We start from the raw sequence: 25970 nt of genomic DNA, 5'->3' as shown, positions 1-25970 counted from the left end.
GTGACCCTGGAGAGGGTGGCTGGGCAGTTGGGCAGAGAGGTAGGCAGCAGGCTAAGGCCAGAGTGGGTACGAAAGCTTGTGGGGAGGGGACAGATGCTCTCCTGGCTGCAGCTGTCGCTCTCCATGTCCATCGAGTCTCTGTCCGCCCTCCTGTGCATCTCTCCTCTAGCTCTACTGTTTCTGCTGCTTTTTGCTTCCTACTGGGAAACGGTCTGCAGTTAGGAAAGGAGGCCCAGCTACTGGAAGCGATGCCCCCTAGCTGGGTGTGGCTTAATTTACGGCCCTGACAATACATCCATCTGCTTAGCCAGCAAATATGAGTATTTATTGAAATAACTGTGCCAATTTGGCTTGACATGGGCCAGCTCTGGGTTCGGGCTGGGCTGGAGTGGTAAGTGAGGCTGCCCAGGTCCCTGCTTGGGAAAGGAATGTCCACCCTCTGCCCAGCAAGCATCTTCCCCATTGCCCCTTGACCCCACGCACTGAATGGATGGGTGTGTGGGCTCTGGGTCCATTGCTTCTGCCTCCCACGACAGCAGATCAGAGGTCCAGCCACCCACCTGGCAGTCAGTTGACACACACACCTCAGGGAGCACACACACTAGGTGGCAATCTCTGAAAATCATTGTCCCCAGGCCCCTGGACGGCGGCAGCCACCAGAATGGTAGGGTTTCTTCCATGAGGATGGGCACTAGTGACTGGGCAGAGACTAGGATCAACCCCAAACTAACTTCTAGTTTGCAACTCCTGGTGCCCCAGGGGTCAATGACCTCTTGAATACCCTCCAGGGGGACAGACAGCCAGAAGGCAGAGTTGTGACAGGGAGAGGAGGGGGAAAGGCTGGGGACTCCTTCAAGGGGCTGTGCCAAACAGACTCACTCTCTGGGCTCAGGCCCCTGCTGAGGCCAGAAGGTGGGCAATGGCAGAGAGCCAGAGGGCTGTGCTATGCAGGCAGGACAGGAGGATGGCGACGCTTTGTTGGTGGGAGTCTTGGGGCCACAGGAACTTCAGTCTCTTACAAACCTGAAGTTGTGGACTCTCAGGCCCACAGACATATCTGGCTGGGACATTTGAGGCCACATGGTCCAACCTGGTCCCCGTCACCTCCCTCTGCAGCCACAATGTACAGAGAAGGAAACTGAGGCCTAGAACAAGGCGGGGAGCCACTGATGCCACACAGCGAGCCAGAGCTGATGAGAGCAGGGTTGCACCTCCTACTCGTGTGACACGGAGTGGGCCTGGTCCAGGCGGGCAGTGGTGCCAGAGGAGGATGTGGTGCTCCAGCTTGGGAAATAGAGGATGGTGAACCAGCAGAAGATGAAGACACCTGGGGTGGAGAGAGGAACCCGGTGAGTCCAGGGAGTGTAGCAGGGTGCTAGGTAGCCTGGTTGGTGGCTACTGAGGGTGGAAAGGCTCTACTGTAAATGTTCAAAGACTTAGGGGCAAAAAACCAGGCAAAAATAAAATCTACCCCTATAAGAAAAAAACACAAATTTTGGAAATGAAAAACAGAGATCTTGAAATAAAATATGTACATACAAAGCCTGATCCAAAAATAAGGTGAATGTTTAAAAAACATTTTAAGTGTATTACAGTAAAAGACATTGCCACGAATCCCCTCCTTCTGTCTCTGCATACGCTTATCGCATCATCCTTGCCACTTCAAAGCAGCGCTGGACATCGTCTTTTGTGCATGTCTCTATGAAATGTGATAAAAAAAATGACGAAAGCTACCGCTGACCACCACTCTATGGGAAAGCAGGCTTGTAAAAGCATTACAATGTGTCCTCCTCCACCTGACTCACTGGATCTGGCACTGTGTGACATCTGGGTCTTCTCCAAAGTCAAAATGATCATGAAAGGTAAACATTTTGAATCGATTCAGGGCATTAAGGCAGCCATGACAGCTCAAGTAAAGACAGGAAGTAGCAAGAATGATGGGATAAGTGTGTTCAAAGTGAGGGGGAAGCATTTTGAGGAGGATTAATGACAATGTGGGGTTTTTTCCTGCTTAAAACACTTACGGTTTTTCGATCTCACCTCATACATCTATCTCAGAAAAGAAAGAGCAAAATAAAGGAATTTTCAGACCTACAAAACCACCACCACTACCACAGTGGGCTTTTTCACTCTTCCTCTATAAAAGGTTACTACAGGATGCATTTCAGCAACAAGAGGGAAGGTGTAGGATATAGGGAATTAGAGAAAGTACAGATGTTGACTGGGAAAGAAAATGTGTATGTTTAAAGGAAACTCATAACTAGAATGCTACACAACAATAACAATATTGAGAAGTGTTCCATGGGCAGTTAAAATGTATCCGGGGCTCTATTGGGAAGAAACTAGAGATTCCAAATAATCTGGACTCAGTTGAACCTTAACTAAATAGAGTGATGCATACAGGCTGAAATATTAAAGTAACTTCTGCAAGAATATAATCCATAATTTCAAGATATATCTCTCCCTAACCCTTAACCAGTGAGACTTTCCAGACATGGACTCAGGATTCTTTAGCTGGCAACAGCCTTAGATGGCCCCAAAATAATCATTTCTATTGCTATTAGTATAGTTCCTACATACCAAAGACCTACTTGGTCCTGCACATGCATAATTAGTTATTCATTATGAAACCTGGAGAGATAGGAATTGAGATTGTCCTGACTTTAGAGACGAGAAGGGGCCGGGTATCCGACTCAGCTGGGAGAGTGCTTGATCTGCATGCTCAGGGCCCTGGGTTTGAGACCCAGCACCAGAGTGGGGTGGGGGATGAATGAGGATCAGAACTGTTGAATAACTTGCTGGAATGGTGGGTGGAGCTGGGAATTGAATCCACATCTGCCTGGCCCCAATCACCATGCACACAGTGTCATGGAGGCACTGGGAGCCAGCCTTGGACTTGTGAGTTTGTATACACTGCATCTAGGATGGCTGAGTTCCTAGTGAATGCCCCAGGCAGGATGAGTCTTATCACCCTCTTCTTACCTGTTACCCTCACAGTCAGGCGGATGCCTTTTTGAGGTGTGTGTATGTGAATAAGGGATCAAGGAGCAAAGACTATAGGTGTGGAAAGGAAATTGTGACCCACTCTCTGGGCTCCTCCTCCTTTCCTGGGATCTCAGAGGAAGGAGGAGCTGGGCCAGTTAAGAGACACAACAATCATCCCATTCCTCCCTTACCATTCCTTAGAAACCCTATCCTGTGGGCATCAAATCACCTGACCTTGCCATCCTAGTCATATCCGATTGGACTAGAGATGGCCAGCTGACTTGCAAGATCATTTAGAGGCAGCCATGTTGGGTAGCTACTTGGGGCCATGGTAACAATGGGAAAGGATGAGAGAATGAAGGTGTTTCCACAGACACCCAATGAGAGACAACACACAGCTTCAAAACAAAAGAGCGGGGAAGAATATACTTTGGTTTGGGTGGCTTTTCCTGATTCTGGTATTGGCCTCTATGAATCAGCTATTCTTGATGCCCTGGACCCTAAGAGAGTCTCAGATAGGTAAAATCAGTACCCCCGACTTGCACTAGCCTCTATGGAATCCTCTTTGTTGCAAACACCCTCTTGTCCAACTCCAAGCAGCCCCTGAGGCAGACAGGTAGCCCATGGCCTCCCTGGCCCCGAGCCTCACCTTGCAGGGAATTGAAGAAGGCGAAGATATAGATGGTGGATGGGCCTAGTGGTGTGAGGATGGCCAGCCCCCAGGTCATGCCCACCAGACTCGAGAGGCCCAGCACGGTGAGGACAGCCTTCCATTTCTGTCCTCTCTCCTTGCCCGCTGTGGCACTAGACAGAGTGAAGATCTTCCAGGCCACCAGGGCCAGCACCACAGCACCAAAGAGGAAGGTGATGAAGAAGTAGCCATGGACGGTGGCATAGAGGGCAGATTCGTTCTGGAACCAACACCTGGAGGAGGCAGATGACCACAGGGACTGAGAGAGGACACCCCTAAACAGCAAGCCCCGGAAGGCTCCCCAGCTGACATTTTGGGACCAAGAAGATGCTTTCTTACCAATTCTACCCATATGCCCCTGCTTTCCAACTGGACAAGAAGCCAGCCTGGTGTCTGTAGACAACAGGTGTAAAAGAGCTGAATCAACCCAAGGGCCTGCTTCATTTGCCCCACATCATGCTGTAAAACTCCTAAATTAGTAGCCACATCTGAAAACAGAAGGCTGTTTTGTGCTTCTCTTGATAGTGACTGGCAGTCCTTTCGTTGGACAGGTGACCTCCAATCTACTGTAGTGCTCTCCTGGTCACCACAGGTACTTATGCAACCTATGTGGCCTCCATGGATCCTGCATTTGAGGTCTTAGAGACATGTACAAGGCTCCAGTAGCCCCTTGTAGCACAAAGCCATGGGCCCAATGGTGAGCACCCTAGGAAATGACTGGGTGGGAGCCTGGGGCTCAGCCCAGCTTCGCTGCTCCCTGTACTGCAGGCTAAAAGGGCTGAAAGGCCCTGGCCATCGTCTCCCCTATTGTACAGATTAGGAGACTGAGGCCCAGGAGAGGCCAGGCTCTCCCAATACACACCCGTAGTAGTCAGGAGAAAGACTGGACTGCTGAAATTATTGGGCAGGTTGTGCCCCACCCAAGGGCACCTGAACTCCAGCTTGCCCTCAGTTACCAGGTTGAGTGCTGGGCATAGGGAAGGAGTCACTTTTTTTTTTTTCCCAAAGGTGCCTTTATTTATTTTGCCTCCTCTTCCTGGGCCCTCTCCCATTTCACTTCCTCTCTCCAGGTCTCATCTTACACCCTTGTGTCCAAAGCTAGCTAGATCTGAAGAGTGTGGCTTTTATACTCTTCTCCCACCTCCCTCCAGCTCCAGGGTGTGAGATGGTTTCACCTTGCTCCCGTGGTCACCACTTACAGCTCCAGAGATGTGCGGTTCTCCTGGTCACGGATGGCATAAAGGCCATAGCTGTTGGCACTCCCAGTGCCAATGACCACTAAGGCAGGTAGGCCTAGGCACAAGGAGAACAAGTGGGCATTGCCAGGGCATCCTGGGCATGCCCTCCTCCAAATCCCCTCCAGCTGCCCATCCCTCGAGCCCTGCACTCATCTGAGAGGGACCCTCCTGCTGCCCAAGGCCATCCAATGCCTCTGCCTGCCAAGCAGCACCCACCCCAGCCCGCGAGGCTCAGCTTCAAGAAGTAGTGGCTGAAGTAGGTGTTGAAGACCCTGATGGACAGTAGGTAGAGGTGAAAGGCTTCCAGGCCCATCCAGGTGAAGGTGCAGAGCAGGCAGTAATGGAACACAGCACCCCGGGCCCAGCAGGTGGCACTGGACCCCTGTAAGCCGCTCCCCATGCTGACCAGGAATGTGAGGTTCAGGAGGAACAGGCTGCTGCTCAGGGACACGTGGATCTTGGGGGCATCTTCTGACTTGAACCTCTGCAGGGAGAGCCTGGGGCGAGAAGGGTCAGTGGGGGCCCACTCCTGTCCATGCCACCATCTCAGTTTCACCCCAGCATCCCCACTGCCTGATCATCTAGCTTCTGCCCCTTCCAGCAGCCCAAGTATGAGCCCCCAGGTTCAAGTCCAGGAGCTGTCTCATGGCGCCGCCATCCCTGTGGCTCCTGGTCCTGCCAGTGTCATTGCCTGACTCCAGGAGTTAGCCACCTGCACAGCCTGCCATTTCCTCAGTGCCTTTTGCTTTCTTATGCCTCCCAGATGGGACACATTGCTCCCACTGTTTTCAGTGCCTTTTCCTGATCCTTGGCTCTGCCCCTTCTTGGCCTTCCCAACTTCTACATTGCCTTCCCAACCCCCTGGGACATTTCCTTCTTGGGAAACTGTCCCTGAATGCCCCAAAGTCCATGCTGATTTGGACGTTCCCAGCAGTGCTGTAGAACCATATTCTCCTCTTGCTACCATCTTTCTGTGAACTCAGGGCCCCAGCACAGTGGGTAGGAGGGCCCTGGATTCATTGTTTGGGTGATGGGGTGGACACAGGATGGGTGGATGAGGCTTAGGATGTAGTAGGAATGGAGAATCAGTGACTTTGAGAGTCACAGAGCCTCGGGCCACCTCTCTCTCTACCCAGTGCTCATCTCCCTCCCCAAGGAGCCCTCTCTCTAAGTTCCTTACAAATCAGATCCCATGGGACTCATTCAAGGGATGGGAGCCTGGGGCGGCCCAGAGGAACATAAGGGACAATGTCACCCTCACCTGAGATGCCAGGCCCCACCCTTGGGAGCTGGTGACACTTCCGCCTGGTGGTCCAAGCCCAGCTCACAGGGTCCAGCAACGCAGCCAGCTGGCAAGTGGTGCTCAGCTTGTTGGGGCTGGGGATGGTGTCGCAGGCCAGAACTCGGAGGGGGGTGGGTGGGGCAGCACCACTCACTCACAGGTGCTGGTCTGTGGTGGGGGTGGGAGGGCTCATGGGGCTGCAGCCCAGGGCTGCACCATGACAGAGGCACAGAGGCATGGTGGGGACAGAAGGAGCCCCAGACCGAGAGACAGGTGGGGCTAGGCAGGAGTGGGGGACATGCAGGCTAGGTTGGGGTGCTGCTGTCAGGTCCTGGGGCTCCTCAACCGGGACAGGGATTGGGAGAGCAAGGCGACAGTGCTCGCTGCTGTTCCTGTGTGTCCTGCACCTGCTCCCCACTCGACACGGCCCCAGGTGACCGTGAAGAACACCCCTCCCCATGCTCAGCCATGAGGTGCATGGGGCGGCAGTGGTCACTTCTGTGCCAGCTCCACTCCAGAGAGCAGGCATGAGCTGGGCCTGGCCAACAGTGCCGCCTTCCCCTTACTGTGTGGCTGTGGGCAAGGGCTGGTCCCAGGCAGAACTGTAAAACCCCACTCTGCTGTGTGCATGGATAAACTGCACACCCACACAGCTGGCCAGTGTCATGGATGTGTGGCTTCTGCAGGGCCCTGGGCTTACCAGGGCCCTAGTCTTGCTTAATACTTTGCTACCACCATCCTGACATTCTGAATCATTTCACTGTTGTTATTGTTTTGTAGTCCTGGGGACTGAATCCAGGGCCTTCACCCTGAGCTATATCCCCAGATTTTTTATTTTTCACTTTGAGACAGGGTCTCACTAACTCACTAAGTTGCCCAGGCGGGTTTCAAACTTGCCATTCTCCTACCTCAGCCTCCCAGAGAGCTGGGATTACAGGTGTGCACATCCTGCTTGTTATTGGTTTTTGAGACTGGGTCTCACTGTGTAATCCGGGCTGGCCATGAACTCCCTATGTATTCCAGGTTGAGCTCAAATTTACAGTCCTCCTGCTTTAGCCTCCCAAGTACTGGGATTACAGCTTGTACTACTGCACCTGGCCTGGAATAGTATTTGTACAAGGAACCATGTATTTTCATTTTGGGCTGAGTTCTACAAATTATGCCCCTACTCCTGTACACACACACACACACACACACACACACATGGACTTATATTTAAAATGGAAAGAGGTCTGCACTCCAGTTGGGAGGACTGCATCGCTGTCGACACCCTGGCCTTGATAATGTGCTACGTTATAGAAGATATCACCACTGGGGGAAGTTGGGAGAAAGGACTATGGACCCTGTGCTATTTTTGCAATTTTCAGTTCCTCTACAATTATTTAAAAAATTTTTTTAAATAAAAGACATCTCAATCCTGGGTTTATTATATTTCTGCTTGAGCACCTAAGGAGCTGTGAAATGAGTCTGGATCTCCCAAGGGCCCGAGTGTGAAGCCGGCTGACGTGACTGACAGAGCAGAGGGCAAAGCTGGGAGAGGTGGACGCCAGGTCCTGCAGACTTCTTCTGAGGCCCTGGATTCCACCCTGCCTGAAGTCCATTCACCTTGGGTTTTTCAGTTACGTGAACCACATATGCCCTATCATGGTAAGCCAGACTGGGTTGGGTTTCTGCCACTTGCAGCAAAACAGCCATGACACACTCGACCTCCAACCCTGCCCTGTCAGAGATGACATAAGGAGTGGAGAGGATATCACTACCAGGTCCAGAAGAGGGCGCGGAATGGAGACAGGGTCACCCACCTGAGAGCGATGTAGAGAATGATGGCAAAGATGAGGAATATCATGGACACCCCGCAGCCAGCCTGGGAGATGCGTGTAAGGACCTCCACGGTAGCCCTATCCAAGATTGGCCTCTGTGGATGAGCCCCGAGTCAGGACCACATCAGCCGGGGGCCAGGCCCATGCACCCCAAGGCCCTGGCCCCAACAGGGAAGCCTTCCTGGGTCAGGGACTGGAAGCCTGCAGGACTGCTAGGCTAGGGGAGGGGCTGTTACCAGCAGCAGGGCGAAGAAGGTCAGGTGGTTGCAGCTGCACACAGTCTGCTTGGCTCCCAGCTGGGTGGAGCAGCCCCTGGAGGCCCAGTCTCCCGTGGGCCCTGGATGGGGGAGGAACATAGAAGAAGGACGAGGAGGGGTCCTCCAGAGCCCATACCCTCCTCCTGTCTACCCCCAGAGAGTTCCTCCGGGCCCTACCTTGAGTCACATCCCAGAACATACAGGTGAGGGTCATGTTCTGAAACCAGAAAGTGAAGTCTCAACCCGGGTGGGTGGAGGGCGGCCTAGCCTGCACGAGCCTTGGGTAGACCACTCTGCTGTGGATGCGTAGGAGAGGCTGCTGCATCCATTGATTTACCCTGGCCCAAAGTGCATCGGGGTGCTAACGCCGTGTGGAGTTGTGAGGGGCATTGCAGGTCAGTTTGCACATCTGTGAGCGTTATGCAGGTGGGTGTGGGATGTAGTGTGCACACAGGTGGGTTTGCCAAGTCCTCACCTACACTTTTCTGAGCACAGGAGCGTGAATGGGTGCGTGCGTACATGTGACCTGGGGGGCTGTGTTCCTGTGTGTATGGCCCTGGTGGCTGTGGAAAGGCAGAGGGCACAAGTTCCCATGTATGTCTGCTCTGCCTGGGTCAGAGACTCACAGGGGGGTAATGCTGGTGGGAGAAGACGATCTCCAGAGGATCTGACAGCCCAGTGACAGGTGCTTGGCCCACACTCAAGCCCACCACGTGGTTGTTCAGCACACTGCCATCCTCTTCCTGAAGGAGCCTAGGGCCCTGTAAGGGAAACGGGAAAGCCCAGGCTGTAGGAAGAGCTGCACTGACCCACTCTGGCTGGGGGGGACTGGGAACCCACAGGACCTGTGACCCTTTCCTGGAGGCAAAGTCTGAGGCTACAGGGCCATTGGGATGCATAGCAACCATCTCCCTGCTACTCTCTGTAGTATCCCACTCAGGCTGGGCCAACCCCTGTGCTCCAGATCAACAGGTTGCAAAGCCGCGTTCCTGATGGCATCGCATTGCTGTCTTCCAGAGGGTTTCTCTTCCCTCTTAACTGCAGAGCACAGGGCTAAGACCAGCCTGGAGACAGGAGGCAGAGGGGGCCTACATGTCCTGGGTACACATATCTGCCCAGGAGGGGATGTGTCCCATTTGCATGGCTATACATGTGCTTGCTCACATGGACATGTTCACACCTGAGCACAGGCAGAAAAGGACATTCATGTTTGTTCATGCACAAGAACACACGAGGGTACCGGAACAGGCTTGGTGCCTACACGGAAGCCAGGTGGTGAGGGGCACTGGCATGAGGTGCCAGTGTGAGCTTGCAGAACATGGACTCCAGAACCAACTCTGGGATGACTGGGCTGCTTTGAGGCAGTCTTGGAGGCTCAGCATCGCCTCCTCCCTCCTCACTGATCCAGAGTCTCCAGCAGGGGCTGTCTGAGGTAGGGGACCCTGGTGAAACTAGCTTTGACTCTCACAGCTTCCCTAGGTCCCAGCAGGTCTCTTCTCACCTTGAAGATGTTCCCCGAACCGATTTTCAGAACAGTTATAGCCAAGCGCACCATGGACCTGTTGCCCGGCAGGGATCCAAAGAAGCTCTTGGGAAGCCGGACTCTGTCAGAGGGCTTGTCCTCATCCTTCATCACCTGCCTCGGGATCTGCAACCACAGACCCAGGTGTTCCGGTCTTTACCCAAGGATTCTAGCCCTCAACACAGGTCCCGCCATTGCCCCAGCTGAGACAGAAAACTGAGGCAGCTGGGTGGAGGGGCAGCACCTGGGGACTGTCAGCTCTGAGAGGTTCGGTACAGGGCTCAGTCCAGGCTCTGCTCTGGGCCCAGGGACAAGTTACAGCACATATGGACTCCACCCTTCCCATAGTGGAGAACAGAGCTAACCATGTGCCCGGGTGGCCACCTGCCAGGCTGAAAGGAGCTGTGGAGAGATGACACCCAGGCAAGCTCAGTTTGCAAGAGGGTCAACTGTGCCATGCTTTGGATGTTAAGGTCCTAACAGCCCTTGTGTTAGCAAAGGGCTTGATGGAGGTGGTGTCTGGCTTCTGCCTTGGAAATAATGGAAAGAACAAAATTATTAGAAAGAAATTCAGGAAGGGAAATGAAAGGGACATAAGAATTCACATGGAATGTGAAATCGAACAGTAAATGTTTTAAAAATTAAGAATAGTCAACATCTTAAAATAAGCCTCAGCAGTAATCACAAAGCATGTTTTGTTCATCTCGTCTCCCTGGTTCTCCTAGGGCTGCATCCTGCTCCTGCCTGGTCTTGGCCTCAGAGGAATCCTGTGCGCACATTGGACCAGGGGAGCTAAGAGTCAGATCTAAAGAGCTTGACTTTCTCCTTCTCAGTCCAGCCCTTGTCAAAAGGGCATGTGGGTGATTTCTGGGTCCAGTACACACCCATGCAGTGGGCTCAGCTGGCTGGCTGATATAATAATAAAGGGCTGAGAAAGGGCCTCTCTTCCAGTTCCCCTTCTCCAGACATACTTACAAGGACCTTGATAATACACAGCTTACCTGGCTGCCTGGATCTCCACTCTCAGGTTCATTTCCCCAGGGAGGCTAGAAACTCACTGAGTCCGCACTGCACCAGGAATTTCCTGTGCGCTATCTCACTTGATCCTCCAATCATCTCGGACAGGGGTGATACCTCATCATTATGCAGGTGAGGAAGCTGGGGCTCAGAAAAAGTAATTTGCTCCCATTCGCAATGGCTGAGAGGAGGAAGAGCTGGAATTTGAATCTGGACCAATGTAAATGCAGGGTCCTCTTGTTTAGCCCTTTAGTTGCCAAGTGTGCCCTTTCCTTGGTTTCAAATATGCTCCCCAGGAAGAACAGCTCATTGGTATTTTAGAGTTGGAGGAGCCTATGTGCTGAGTTTACAGATAAGGACTCCAGGGCACAAAGAAGGAGCGGGGTTTCCCAGAGGATACCTAGTGTAGTGGTGGAAAGGCCGGAACTAGATAGCATACAGGTGCCCTGACCACAATCCACTGACTTCCTAGATATCTATACCAGTACCTGGATCACCTATGCCTAGGCTCTGCTTATTCACTTAACCCTGTTGAATGGGACATGGGAAGGTTAAGCATGATGGGCACCAGGACAGTGTGTAGCTCTTAGAGTTATAAAACAAGGGCAGAATCTGAATCAGCCAATGGGCATGGGGAAGGAAGCCTTCACCTGACAGGGCTTCAGAGAGAAGAGCAGGTCTTCTGAGGTGTCGATGCTGATGTTCTGGACCAAAGACTTCACGAAAGGTCTGTCCACTGTCTCCAGTGAATTTTCCACCAGGTAGGACTCATAATGTAGCCAGTGCCTGCAAGGGAAGGGGTCAGGCATCAGAGAGGTAGCATCTTGCAGGCTGAGATATCCACTGACTAGGCTGTTCTAGGGAGAGGGTTGACTCAGAACATCAAAGCTTGAACTCACTGCAGGAGGAAGCAGGGTGGCTTGGGAGCCAGGTTGGCCGTGAGGGATTTGGCTAAGGTCCCTCTGAGCCTCTTATGTGTGTATTTTTTCTTTTCTGTGATAAAATATATATATAATAGAATTTTCCATTTTAAAGTTCAACTCCATGGCAATAAGTACATTGACAATGCTGTGCAACCATCACTACTAACTACTACCAGAATATCTTCATTACCCCAAAGGAAACCCATACCCTTTATTTAGTCACCCCTTCCCCTTTCTCCCAGCCTTGGGTATACATTGATTCTGCTTTAAATCTCTGTGATTTACTCTACATATTTCATATAAATGAAGTCATTTGTGGCCTTTGGTGTCTGGCTTGTTTCACTTAGCACAATGTTTTCAAGGTTCATCCATGTTGAAGCATGTGTCATTGTTTTATTGCTTTAATGGGTGAATGCAATTACACTGTGTGGATACGCCACATCTCGGGGGTGCATCCATCTGTTGATGGACATTTGGGTTCTTTTTACCTTCTGGCTACAGCGAATAGTGCTGCTGTAAAACTTCACATACGAGCTTTTATCTGAAGACTTGTTTTAAGTGCCTTTGAGTGCATGCCTGGGAGTAGAACTGCTGCACAACATGCAAATTCTATTCCTAACATTGTAAGGAGCTGTCAAACTGTTTTCCACAACACCTACACCGTTTTACACTCACACCAGCAAAATATGAGGGTCCAAATTGCTCCACACCCTTGTAACCTCTTACAGTGTCTCACTTTTTGTTTTGTTTTAATTTAATTGTACCCACCTTTGTGGGTGTGAAGACGCATATCATTGTGATTTTGATTTGTATTTTCCTAATGACCAGTGATGTTGAGTATCTTTTCATGTGCTTTTTGACTTTGTAGCTCTTATTTGGAAAAAAAATTTCTCCACACATAGTAGTGCATTTATTGAGTACTAGAAATCTAACTTTTGAAAACTGAGCCATGTGGGAAGTGATTGCATGGGAACACAGCTGCTGTGTCCTTTGCCAGCTTGAGGAAAGCCAGGAGCGCTCTCCGTGATGCTGAAATTCAACTGTCTACCACGTTCCTTTTCCCAGGCCCACGGGCTGAAGAATGCTGCCCAGCCTTTCCTAGCAATTGTGAAAAGTGACGGCTGAGGTAGCACCGGGAGAAAAGAGAACAAAGGGAGACACAGCTAGACTACAACTATGAGAAATGAGTAGCTAAGGAGGCAAAAGAGGAGCCTTTTAATTTGTCATCATTTGTGAATAATAACAGTTATCAAGGGGGGAAACAAACTCTAAAAAGATTACAGGAAATATATGTACAACCAAAACAGCAAGCCTTACAAATATTCTTGAATGGAAGAGACATAGAAAACCAGCCAGCCAGAAATTGAGACCAAATGATCCTACCTTTTATTTGCCTTTAAAATATCTAGGTGTGGAGATTCTGATGCTCTTATGTTTCCTTGGCATCTATTTTGATTTGGACTTTCCTATACCAGAAGTAGAGTTCACCTTGGACATAGTGTCCAGTTTCTCCACCACCTCCAAGTTCCTTCACATGCTTAATCCAGAAGTCTGCCTTATACACCTGTGCCTGGTGACCACTCCCTGTGGGACAGCTAAGATCAGCCTACTCACTGGCTCTCCTGGCTGCCATCCCCTGCATGAGCCATGCACATCTGACACTGAGGCATCTCTCTGTTACAGTGTGACTCAGCGGAGCTGAGGCCTATCTCCCTTAACCCTACCAATTAAAACTCCCTTTGGGAAGTGTTTGGATAATTCCCCAAGCCCCAGGAAAAGCTTTGGCCCATGGACCCTTCTTTTTTTCCCTGCCTGAACTGCCTGACTTATGCATATCTGTGGCCTCCAGGTGTGCCTTGTGCCCCTGGACCCCTAAGTGATATTTATCCATATCTTGTGTCCTTCTTAATTTTTGAAGGGCATTCTTCATCTTAAAGATCCTGAATCACAACATCAGGGTACTTTAAAAATTACTTCAGTTGTGAAAGACAACCTATATTCCACAAATTCAAAGCATAGATGTACAGTTGAATTATTATTATAAAGTCAACACTTGTGTATCATTTTCCTTGTCTGATTTAATATATTTACTCAGGTTTCTTTTGGCTAGTGTTTGCATAGTACCTATTTTTCCACATTGTGCCTTTTTTTCATAATAAGCAGTATGAGTTCAAAAGACTCATTTTTCACTTTGAAAAGATCTCTTCACATTCTCCAGACTTCTGAATGTTCAGAAAATTCACCGAGGTGATGGCCCCCTGAATTCTTATGGGGTTTATTTGACATATTTCATCCTAAAATACTTGCTGCTTTCTGCTCATCTGATCTAATCAGCACAATGCTGTGAATATAGGAGACAAAAGGGTTATTATGATTATAAAACAGATCACTCAAGGTGCTTGGCACAGCTTTTAAGTGAGAGAGCTGGGGACAAACCCCACATCTTCTGACCCCAGAACTCTGGCTTTTCCAAGATGCTACCCTAACCATGAAGCAGCATGAAAGGGGCCCACAGAATAGCTTCTGGGTGCTGAGAATTATTGGAGGGGATGAGGGCATTTTAAGCAGACTGGAAGAATGTGATTTAGTCAGATTGCTGTCCTAACACCAGGCCTGTGAGCACAGGGTTTTCATTCATTTCTTCAGCAAATAGTCAGTGAGCACCAGCCATAATCTAGGCACTTTTGTGGGCAGCTGGAGGAGTTGTGGGTCGGCAACTGCTACTAGAAGGGAGAGAAGCGGAGGGGACAGAGATACTTTTGGAGCTGACTCCTGAGATGTTGTAGACTGAAGCCTTTCTCCCTTGCCCCATCAACACCTGTCTCTTGGTCCTGTTGACCCCACATCATCTGACCTCCCCAGTCCTTTCCTGTCCAGGTGCACAGTACTCACTGCAGGTGGCAGTGTCATTCTGTAGTCACGCCCCATGCTCCTTCTGCATCTCCACCCCCGTATCCTTCCCTAAACCTCAGCATCTTTCCAAAGTGCAGAGTTAACCACACTCTTTCTAACCTTTGAATCTGTCATATCCTCGCTTCCTGGGGTTGGTCTAGCTTATACAACTGTCACTCCTTAGTCCCTGCTTGTATATCTATACTGTCCCTTACCTGTCCTACCTTGTCCCTTGTGGTCTCTGTCTCAGTACTTTATACTCTCAGGGTTCAAAGTATTGCAGTCCTCTGCAGTCGTGCTGCTGTATCATCTGCCATCGCCTGGAGCCAACTGAAAAACTGTGTACTCTTCAAAGTCCTTCTGTGGTTGCCTCCTCTGTGAGGCTTTGTCAGATTTCGCTCCTTGGCCTAAGCCAGCACCGTGTCTGCCCTTGTATGCTCATGTAACCGTCATCTCGGAGTGGAACTTTGAAGTTAGATTTTTTTTTTCTCTTAGAAATAAGCAACTCCTCCAAGCTTCCTGCTGCTGAGCACATACCCAACACCCCGTCTGTTCCTCAGCCTAGATAAAGTGACAGAATAGACAGCTGCTGGCCCAAAAGGCTGGAACTGTTATGAGACAGGGGGACAGTAAGGCTGGGGATTTGGCTCAGTGGTGCCACACCTGCCTGAAAAGTGCAAGGTCCAGAGAGCGAGAGAGAGAGAGAGAGAGAGAGAGAGAGAGAGGGCCTCTGATCCTTACTATGAGAGACCTCTGCCCACCTGTGCACAGTGAAATGGTGATTTGAGGCCAATGGGCCCCTCTATCTCCTTGAGTTTAGTTTTGAATAAGTTCTTTTTTTCTTTTCACCAAAATATCTGGTCTCCTTTTATGTGGTTGGCAGCAAGCAAATGAACCTGAATGTGTGAACCTAAGTGGTGGGCAACACACTCTGGAGTCATCACTGTTTGGCTTCTCCTCTGCCCCTCTACAACCCACAAGGACAGAGGCTGCTTTGCTGCTGTGTCCCCTGGGTCAGTGGGGACCTCTAGTTGTCAGAGGTGAGGGACTGGGTGTCAAGCAACAAGGGGGAAGGATAAGACAAGAGCAATGTTTTCTGGTGCCTTAGGGACAGATGGCCTTGTCCCTTCCTAGTGTTCCTCCCTCTCCCCACATGGAAGCCCCAGACTCCCATTTCTCTTACCTCTCCAGGTTCCCTGGAGCACAGAAGTAGCTGCTTCCTGCCTGCCTGCACTCAGCAAAGCACTGGGAAGTGTCGTTCAAGTAGTAGAGATCAGATGGGTCTGGCTTGTTGAGGAGGCTCTGGCAGGGATTTCTTGGCTCTTCTTTTCCTGGCACAGTGGTGGACTTCACTTCACCTAAAGAAGAGGTCACAGTTTATAGGGCCAGAGTCCCAGCTTTAACCACCCACCCCTCTCTAAGCCTCAGTTACCATGCTGAAAGGAAGTATCCTACACACATACATAGGCTGGCAGGTGCTTTGGGGAAAACTTAGTTCTGGAGATAAAAGTTTTTTTCTGCTAGTGCTATTACTCCTTTACTACCTCCAACAAGGAGTCAGCCTGGCTTTTCTGAGCTGTTTCATATTAGAGTCTCATATCAGAGTATGTAATCTTTATAACTGTGGCTACAGCCCTGACAGCTACTGATCCCACAAGTACCTGGCTCATGGTGCCATACACATGAAGTTGAGAACTAAAAGAGGAAGTTAGGAGAGTTTTGATTGGAAATAAGAAGGAGAATAGAATAGCTCCTGGATTTTTAGGAGGGGTCCCAAACAGGTAGCTGCATGGCCACTCTATCTAGAATCACTTATAGGTAAAGCAGGGCACAGGAATTACTTAATAGTTTCATGGTCACCTGTCACAGGTGGCCCTTTGAAGTTAAAGAAATGACGAATTGGAACTTAAGTTCACCATCCCCATTCCTTTACAAAGTGTTTACGGCAAACTGAGATCTTAGAAAGACCTGGTTATTTTGCTCTCTAATTTCCTCAGAACTCAGGAACTTAGTGGGTGGCTATTAGCTCCTTTTTAGGAGGGAGGGGCTGCATTCCACACTGGCTGAGGAATGATCATTTCTTGTCTGAAGTCCTAGTTTGTTATTTATATTTAAATTCCCATTGGTATGGCTGACCACCCAATTCTATCTCTGCTGTTCGCCCTATCTAACAGCCTCACTCATAAACTAACTAAATAAACCATCTTTACATTTTCCTCACTCTGAAGAAGCATCCTTAACTGCTGCTAAGGGAGAACAGAGGATGTTGGAGAAACAACTGCCAGGGATTTTTCTCCAGATGACTAATCTAAGGGGGCTTTGTGTTAGAAGTTCAGCAGTCACAGACTCTTTAAAAGGTTGATCAAGTGAATCATGGTAAGAGCGTGGCACAATCATCATTGGCCCTATCTGTGTGACCATTTGGAGTTTGACAATCTCTAGGTGAGGAGAAACAAATTTTATGAAGAGGTTAATGCACACCCCCCAAAAATTACATTGTAAATTAAATGCAACTTTTGTCAAAAATGCGTGACTTAAACAAGAACCTGAATGAAAAGGAAAATTGGATGAAGGGGTAAGGTTTAGATAAGATCTTTAAGGGAGTGGAATAGAGATGGTAACCAGCAGGGTCCTAGTTTGTTTACAGAGGTTATCTATAAGTCTAACCTTTCTTTTATTGCTTTAAAAAATTTTAAACCTGATCTGAATTGTTTAAAAGACACAAGGTTTTATTAGTGCACAAATCCCTCCAGTTTTTGCTGTAGGAAGATGGAGAGCTCTAATTTTAGCTAAGAAATTTAAAGACTGTTGTTGAGCTTTTATAGATGTTACTGTGGCTTTCCAGCCTGGTTAAATCATAAGAGTGGTTAAGTAAAGGTGTCGCTGGCAATTCCACCCGTGGCCAGTGCAGTTATCGGAGCCCCCTTTCCTGACTAACCTATTATTATTATTACCGGTTTATTCATCTTTTGGTTATCTCTTCCTCTGGCTGCTTAAGACCAAGTTAAAGTGAGATCTGTGCTAATCAAAATTAACTTCTCACTATCAAGGTCAGTTAAGGCTCCTCAGGTGTTATTTCTGGAACCCTGTACAGAGCCTCACAGCACCTCTGTCGGCGTCATCTGCCAGAAAGGGTCATGGTCTTGCTTGACCATTTGGCCTCCTGCGGAAGCATGGGAGACATTCCTTTCTTTAGTGACCCTCCTCTTGGCACAACTGTACATTGGTTGACTCCTGTCCTCTGGGGTCCAACAGTCTCCCTGCTCAGGAGGTTGGGCGACTCACCAGAGCTGTAGGATCCTATAGAAAGTTGTCCTTATATCCAGGGTCCTCGCTGATCTTAAAGGACCAGTGCCAAAATATTGGCTGTCTTCTTAACCCAGTTACCTTTTAGCTTTATCTCCAAACCTTAATTGTTGAACACTGGGAAGTTTAGTTATACCAGTATTGTAGCGGGAGCAGTAGATTTAACTATTTTATCTAGATATTAAGCACCTTGCCAGGGATTTAGCTCAGCGACATCACACCTGCCTTGCAAGCACAAGGTTCTGAGTTAGATCCCCCACACCAAAAAGAAAAAGAAAAAGAAAAAGAAACTAGATATCAAGCACCTTGAAATATAAAGCATGACCAGAGAACTTATTTTTTACCAATTGGTTGTCTTAGGAGTCTAATTTCTGTAAATGCTAACAGATAACAATTTTAAAGTTTTATAGAGAAAATTTGAGATAAAGAGAAACATTGCATTTTAGCATGACAGTTATGATGACATTATTATATTTATTTGAACAATTAGTTTTCTTTATCATATTGAGTTTATTGGTGCTTTTTAAGTATACAGTACAGTTACATTCATCATTGGGATCTTGTACCTTTACATGACAGATCTCAGTTCTCATTTTTTCCCCTTACCCCTGCCCTCCCTTCACCCCCTCCACCCTTCCCTATTTACAAAGACTTTGTTTCCATTTTTTCTTTTTCTCATATTTTTTCTTGTGCCTTATTTCCTTTTCCCTACCCTTCCCACTGAACAATTAGGTTTTGTTATTATCTCTGAAACATGTTTAAATTTCCATTCTAGCATAAAATAACTTTTTAGCCAGTTATCTTTAATTATAAAATATTAAATGACATAAAGAAACTTTTACCTAAATTTCTTCCCCCTCCGCCCCACTAGCCATTGAACTCACAACCTTGCACTTGCAAGGCAGGGGTGGTGCCACTGATTTAAATCTCCAGCCCAAAATTTGTTATTTTTAATAGAGTATTGTTTAAGTAAAATATATTTGTTTATAGAATATAGGTTATTAATGCCCAATCTCTAACTATTGGAGTGACATTGTCTAATGACATTTTCTGCACAGTGTTTAAGTATCTTTAACTCTTGTAACAGTTACTGTATATAACAATTACACAAGCATGAAAATCTATCCACATTATCTGACTGGCTGTCTCATATTGGATTGGCATGCACACTGTATCACAAGCAGCTGGAAAACAAGTAAGGGAAAGCGAGTAGCTGAAGCCTGAAGAAACTTACCACCATAAATAACTTTAGCCAGGAAGTCATTAGTCTAATAAGGTTTTTTCAATTTTGCATCTTTGAAGGTCTGTACACTTAATACATTTGGAAAACACAAATACACTTAATATATCATGAGGTTAGTACTAATTAGCATCATAGCTATATAGGTATCTTTACATATATTTACATGATTTTTTAAATTTTAAGCAAAATTTTGACTCTTTTAATAGGTTTATGGTGTGTAACTTTACTGACAGGAATTGAAGGACATCTTTAGAGCTCTTGTAAACTAGGAAGTGATGTCTGGACATGGTGGTGTGTGCCTGTAATCTCAGCACTAGGCAGGATGAGGCAGAAGGATCAGCATGAGTTCAAGGCCAGCTTGGGCTAAATAGTGAATTCAAGGCCATCCTGAATTACACAGTGAGATTCTGTCTCAAAAAACAAAATGAAACAAAACAAAAATTTAGACAGTGGTGTTGATAACTATGAATAGACTTTATTACCCAACATGTATGTATTTTATTTATATAATAGCAAAATGTTTATTCAATCAAAGCCAATAGATATAGACCAAATTGTAAATGGCAGGATAAAATTTAAAGAAAAGCCAAATTTTAATCATTTTATATGTCTAAGGTATACATGTACATTATATAAAAGAGAGCATCTATTAGTTACTTTGAATCTATTGATCTTGGTAACTTTAATTTTATAAGTTTAACTTCAAAGCTCATAATCACCACATAGTTTGCTTTTAGATGTATCTCTAGTCCCCGATATACTGGTTGTGTTATAAATTAAGATAATAATTGTTTATTTAACCAATCATAAACTGATTATTGAAAACATTTTATGGGCCAATACTTAAGCTTTAACTCTTAAAGCTCAGTTTTTAGTAACCCAAAGCCTAACAATGGAAAACACAAGAAAAACTATCTTAGTAAAATATAGAAACTTTGCCTTTGAATCTAGCTTTGTAAGTTTAACCAATGGCATCTCAATATCTTAAGAAAACCTAATTGTCTTAGACAGAGAAAGCATAAATTTTTTTTTTTTTTTGGTACCAGGGATCGAACTTGGGTCCTTGTGCTTGAGAGGCATGCGGCACAACCACTGAGCTAAATCCCCAGCCCCTATAAACTTTTAATCATGGCCAACTTAGTTATATATAATATATAATTTTAAGGACATTTTTGGAGTGGGGCTCCATGAGACTCCAGGGGCAAACTGGGCAAACTGTACCCATCAGTGGAGAAAAACTGATAGGCTGGGGATTTAGTTCAGGGGTGTCACTGCCTGCCTCACAAGCGCAAGGTCCTGAGTTCAATCCCCGGTACCAAAAAAAAAAAAGTAGAGAAAAACTGAAGCAAACTGGCTCAGCCAATTGCTTTTTTCAGCACAGAGGGGAGTTTGGATCAGTAATTCCTCAGTAAGGCGTCCCCAACTTAGTTATGGTAACAATTACACTAGATGACTCATCCTATTAAACCCCACCACCACCAGTGATCAAACTAAGGACCTTGCACTTGTGAGGCAGGCACATTGCCACTGAGCTAAATCCCAGGCTCTAGAGTTAACACTTTTAAAGCTAACTCAATCAACTATCTCTTACACTACTTCCTGCAGTATGTAGAGAATACAGCAAACTAAGGCTGTATCTTCTCATCAGCAAAGAAGAGCTGATAGATAATATCTTCCTTTTAGCGGAATATTAGAGATAATACACACAAAGGAAATGGCCCATCAGTCTATTATCTATTCCAGGAGGTGAGAATTTTATTCTAAGACATAGGCATGTATTGGTGTGTGTTTGTGTCTGCGCATCTCTCTCTCTCTCTCTCTCTCTCTCTCTCCAAAGATCATGCCACGCAAGGCAGCCAGCGCATCAGTGACACAGGCAGTACAAGCAGTTTACCAACAGGCAAGGAATTCATTTTGGTCAGGGCACACTTTCAAGAGAGACAGTGGGTGAGTTTCCAAGAGAGGAATTGCACCTTTAGGGTGAGAGATTGGGGTTTTGTAAGGGTTTGAGGATGTGGAAAGAGGATCTGGGCAGCAAATGTGATTATCTAGAGAATGTCTTTCCTGAATCATTGAGTGCCTTGTAGTTCTTCTGGGGAGAACCTGTATTTTTAAAAAATTATATGTTACAGTTGCAGTTTTGACAAGACCATTTCTTCTGGTTAACAGAAGGCCTTTGGCTTTAGGCAAGGAGTCTGTACTCACCAGGAGGAGCGAATGTCCTTTACCTCAGAGGTTTTTTTCTATCAGTGTTGCTATCTTTTATCAGTACTGCTAATCTCTTAACGGAGCCTGCTGTTAAGGGTTTTAAACCTTACACTTCAGTGAGTAGCCAATACATGTAATACATGCACAGAGTTAAAAAAACCTAAGCCAGTGATGGCAAATCTTTCAAAACTTTCAGTGATAACAAACAGCACAAATGCCATAGATTCACCACCACTGATAAACTACACATCATGAAAAAGTAAAAGTCACTTTTCTTGCAGATCCTACCCTATACCCCAGAGTTTACCACTCTTAAATTTTCTATGCATATATTAAAAGAAAATTTCTTGAGACATGGTCTTGCTAAATTTTCCAGGCTGGCCTAGAATTTGTGATCCTCTTGCCTCAGCCTACTGAGTAGCTGGGATCATAGGAGTGTGGCACTATGCTCAGCTGTATGCAGATCCTTTTTTTGTTTTGTTTTATTTTGTTTGTTTTTGAGACAGGGTCTTACTTTGTAGTGCAAGCTGGCCTTAAACTCACTGTGTAGCCCAGTCTGGTCTAGATCTCATGGTGATCCTCCTGCCTCAGCCTGCCCAGTGCTGGGATTACTGTATGGAGATGAATTAAAAATGTATACAAATGAAATAATTCATTTGATATATCTTGAAGAGATTTTCACCTTATTTTTTATATAGTTGTGAGGTAGGATAGAAAAATAAAAGAGAAAAGACACAAGGAATCATAACTAAAAATTGTACTTTGTACGAAGACTGCAACTTCTGGGACTTATCTGAAGTCACCTAAGCTACTTCTAGCTTGTGAAGGTATTTATGATGTGTTGATTGTTGGGGAAAAGGTAGGTGCTAGAGGAGCAGTCCGTGATGGATATGTGGTTGCATTTTAAGTAAAAGGGAGAGAATTGGAAAGGAGGAGGAAAGAAAAAGAAAGACGGAAGAGGGAAGGGGAGGAGGGTGGAGTTAAAGTTGTTGCCTCAAGGGGAGACGACATTTCTCCCAACCCCACTGTCTGCCCCAGGGGTTATGGACAGGTGCAGGGCACGGGATGGCTGAGACCAGAGCTTCCCTCCTGTTCTCCCGCCCTGCTGCCCTCCCATCCTGCCCTGCATTTCACAACTCACTGACAGGAAGCTTTTGGCAAGAACCCGTGCAGAGCAGCACAGACAAAATTGCATCTGGCCCAGCCAAGTAGATTCTGAACTGGTACTGAGTGTGGGAAGAGGCCACCTCAGCCCTCCAGACACCACCACCTTCACCCACCACTCTCCCTGCTCAGCGTCCCATATGGGCTCAGCTGTGGGCAGTAGACTGGAGCCAGGGGGCAGGAGGCAGACAGAGCAGGCATTTGACAACCCTTCTTCTACACACATCAGCAGCCATTTTTCCTTCCTTCCCAACTCTCCCATGCTCCTCAGTCTCAAGAGTACTGAGATCTTCCCTCAGGCAAACTATCTTTTCTTTTTTTCTTTTTGCATTGTTGTTTCCTTTTCCCAGTCCACACCTTTGAAAAGTGCCCTTCCCCCTACCTGTTTTTGGTGGCCTGGGGATTAAGCCCAGGGCTTTCATACTAACCTACATCCTTGGCCCATGTTATTTATTTATTTATTTATTTTTAAAAGTTTTGACAGGATCTCTAGGTCATGAAACTAAGTTGTCCAGGCTGGGCTGGAATTGTGATCATCCTCCCTCAGCCTCCTAGAATGCTGGGATTACAGGTGTATGACCCTGCACCCACCAGCTTGTAAAGCTGCCCTTCATGAAAGCCACATTGCCTATGGGGGCATACATCTGTCCCCTGCTCGGTCCTAACAGCCCAGTCCCCAGATGCTGATTCCTGTCACTCCTTGAGACTGAAGCAGCTCTCACTCAGCTGGACTGGGGCCCCTTGGGGCAGGGACGACGTGGTTCTGAGGTAAGATAGAAGAAATAAATGATAGATGGAAAGGAGACAAGGAAATTGGAATTTTAAAACTGTACCATACTTGGGCCAGGGATTTAGCTCAGTGGTGCCGCCTGCCTTGCAAGCACAAGGTCCTGAGTTTGATCCCCAGTACAAAAACAAGCAAATCTACAGCTTTAGCCCATCAAAGTTACTCTGCAAACTTTTCCCTTCTAGGAAACACATTTTTAAAAAATCCTAAAGGTCTTAGAGACACAATAAGCCTGTAAGTTGGGCTCTGGACCTGTCCTTTTCCTCTGTGAACGGCCCTTCCTCCACCCTCGAGGAAGCAGCAGTATTAGTGGGCAGCAAATCTCGACCTGAAACACAGTGAAGTGGCTTGCGCTCTGACATAGCCTGCCAGACAGTAACTGACACACAGTAGGGACACACATCAGAGGTCACCCGTCCTGAGACACTCCCAGGACCCCGGAGATGTATTCGGCTCCAGCTCACAATGTGCCTCTCTCTCTTGAGGGCTGGCACTCTATGTTTTGAGTGTGGACTAAAATCTCTGCCTGGTAAACCCTTCCTGTGCCTCTTACTAACTGGTCCTGAAAACTCTTTTTCCACAGTGGGAGTCGGGCAGCCTCTAACAATCTATATTCAGGGTAGGTTAAGCTACTCACCTCAGCTTTGGGTACCTTCTTAGACCATTCGGGTGGCAGTACCAACACAGGGCCTGGCACAGCGCAGAGGACCCCCCCCTGGGCTTCTCAGAGGAACGAATAAGGAACGAGTAGATGAATGGGGGAAGGAGTGCGTGGATGATCAGTGGACAGGCAAATGGAGCAACACCCACAACTGCAGGGTCCACCTCTAGATGTGAACCCTCCAGGCTTCACGTGTCCTTCAGATGGCTGTGGCCTTGCCCTGCCCGAGTGTGCACACCATTCAGGGACGTACCAATGGGTAACAGCTCTTGTGAAGGCCCCGAGCCCTGATGGGGCCCCTGGTACCTGGTCACGGCCACCACCAGTGATTTAGATATCATTTCATCCAGGGTTGCCTGTACCTGTCCCCGCCCAGCACTTGAACAGCACCTCCATTTTTTGCCCTGTTTTGAGCCAGAAACTGAACTTCACCCATCACTGAATCTCCCAGCATTTGAAGAGTCCTTTGAAGCCTAAAGAGGTTGATCCCTGTGGCCAGTGTCACACGGCCAGATGCAGGACAGACACCAGGGAGACATGCAAGTCATTTGCTGAAGCTAGGGCAAACCAGAGGAGCCCACCAGGAGCTCAGATGTGAACGAACACCAGGGAGGGGACAGAAGAGCTGCTGATGAGCCCCCGAGAAAGGCCAGATGGTGAGGGATGTCAAGGGGCTGTCCTGGGAGAGAGGGCAGCAAGGGCAAGGAAGACCTTCAGCTGCCTCCAGAGACAGTGTGTCTGGGAGGGAGGAGGGCGGGAGGTTCTGGATCCTGGCCCTTGTCACTGAGGACAGTGGTGCTGTGGCAAGATGTGGACATGTGAGTGGAGTGGGTGCAAGCCCTGTCCAGTCTCAGCTTCCAGAGAATCCAGTCGTCTTCCCTAGGAGCCCAGAGAGCTCCTGAGTAGCTTGCCCCAGCCCACCCATACCCCAGAGCCAGGTCTGTCAAGAAGCTACATCTGGGATGAGGGAGCCTCCTCCACCATCCAGTCTACATGGCAGTATGGGGGCCTGAGACACACTGACGAGGTTCACCAGGACCGCAAGACTGGCCCAGAGAGACAAGGCTGGAGGAGAGGTGGTCATGACATCAGAGGCGGTCATGGTGGACACATCTCAGACCACCCAGCTCCTCATCCTTCTGCCCTACCCCTGCCTGCCCTAGGATCTCTGTCTGCCCTGCCCTGGGCCCATCTTTGGCACAGGGTCTCCCAGGCTTTGCAGAAGGGGCAGAGGTACCAGCACTTACTTGAGGATAGGAGCAAGAGGAGCAGGGCCCACAGGACCCTGGGTGTCTCCATCCGTGGCAGGCAGAGCCCTGTGGCCAGCAGGTCCTCTGTTCCTGAGCTCTGTTCAGCAGCCTGTTTTCCCCCTGCCCTCTCCACACCTCTTCCTGTGGCTTCTTTCTTCCTGCTCGGTGGTGCCATCAGTTGGGTTGTGAAAGATAAGTGTGGGGAACTGGGCGGGTTCTGAGCCTCATCCACCAGAGACCATCTGTAGAGGGAGCTAGGCTGAGCCCCACAGGGACCCTCCCACAGCCATTTCCTCTCACAAGCTGGGGGCCTCTCTAACCCTCATTTCTTTCTGTACAGACCAGCGACAGTAACAGGCTGCCTCCTGGGACTCTTCTGGGATTTGAAGACCTTTAACAAGCCTGATACAGCCTGGCTACAAGGATGAGGTCAAGGATTTGGATGTCACCTGGTTTGAATGCAGCCAGACTCAAGCTCATACCTGCTGGGGCCAGAAAGAGAGAGGAGCCAGCCTCCCCTTCAAACTGGATAACAGGAAGCCCAGAGAGGCAGGATGGAGGGCCAGAAGCCTGGGCCCTGGCAGGTAATTGGGCCTGGCTGACGTCTATCTTGGCCACTTCCTGGCTGATGACCCTTACACAGCATGGGACAGACCAAGAGGTGATGCCTGGGGAGCTGTGGGGAGTGGCTGTGGTCACTGTCATTTAATGACGATCTGTATTG

General features: G+C 48.1%; 1 protein-coding gene across 2 annotated transcripts; it reads right to left on the bottom strand.

The window, feature by feature from the left end:
- Positions 1–38: 38 nt before the first annotated feature.
- Positions 39–25432, bottom strand: Adgrg3 (adhesion G protein-coupled receptor G3). Of its 2 annotated transcripts, XM_010617237.3 has the most exons (12): positions 25244–25432; positions 15811–15985; positions 11463–11598; positions 9775–9921; positions 8900–9034; positions 8451–8490; positions 8253–8353; positions 7999–8111; positions 5131–5411; positions 4876–4969; positions 3635–3909; positions 39–1327 (listed from the first exon to the last, which is right to left on the bottom strand). In XM_010617237.3, the coding sequence occupies exons 1-12, from the start codon at positions 25419–25421 to the stop codon at positions 1215–1217; spliced, it is 1788 nt and encodes a 595-aa protein (XP_010615539.3). In that variant the 5' UTR covers positions 25422–25432; the 3' UTR covers positions 39–1214. The 2 variants fall into 2 exon arrangements, with proteins under 2 accessions (XP_010615539.3, XP_033613840.1); XM_033757949.1 differs by lacking the exons at positions 15811–15985; positions 25244–25432 and adding an exon at positions 10161–10197 and having other exon boundaries at positions 11463–11540.
- Positions 25433–25970: the final 538 nt, after the last annotated feature.

The sequence above is a fragment of the Fukomys damarensis genome, unplaced genomic scaffold (assembly GCF_012274545.1).
Source record: "Fukomys damarensis isolate Sample0158 unplaced genomic scaffold, DMR_v1.0_HiC HiC_scaffold_32, whole genome shotgun sequence".
NCBI classification, from domain to species: domain Eukaryota; kingdom Metazoa; phylum Chordata; class Mammalia; order Rodentia; family Bathyergidae; genus Fukomys; species Fukomys damarensis.
Note: the sequence above shows the minus strand (reverse complement) of the source record. Positions and strands in the feature narration are given on the sequence as shown.

Coding starts and splice junctions, on each gene's coding strand:
- Adgrg3 (XM_010617237.3), bottom strand. CDS start 25,421: ATGGCACCACCGAGCAGGAAGAAAGAAGCCACAGGAAGAGGTGTGGAG. Junction 9,035..9,774: donor GTTCGGGGAACATCTTCAAG/GTGAGAAGAGAC, acceptor TTTCCCTTACAG/GGCCCTAGGCTCCTTCAGGA. Junction 5,412..7,998: donor ATTCTCTACATCGCTCTCAG/GTGGGTGACCCT, acceptor TTCTCGCCCCAG/GCTCTCCCTGCAGAGGTTCA.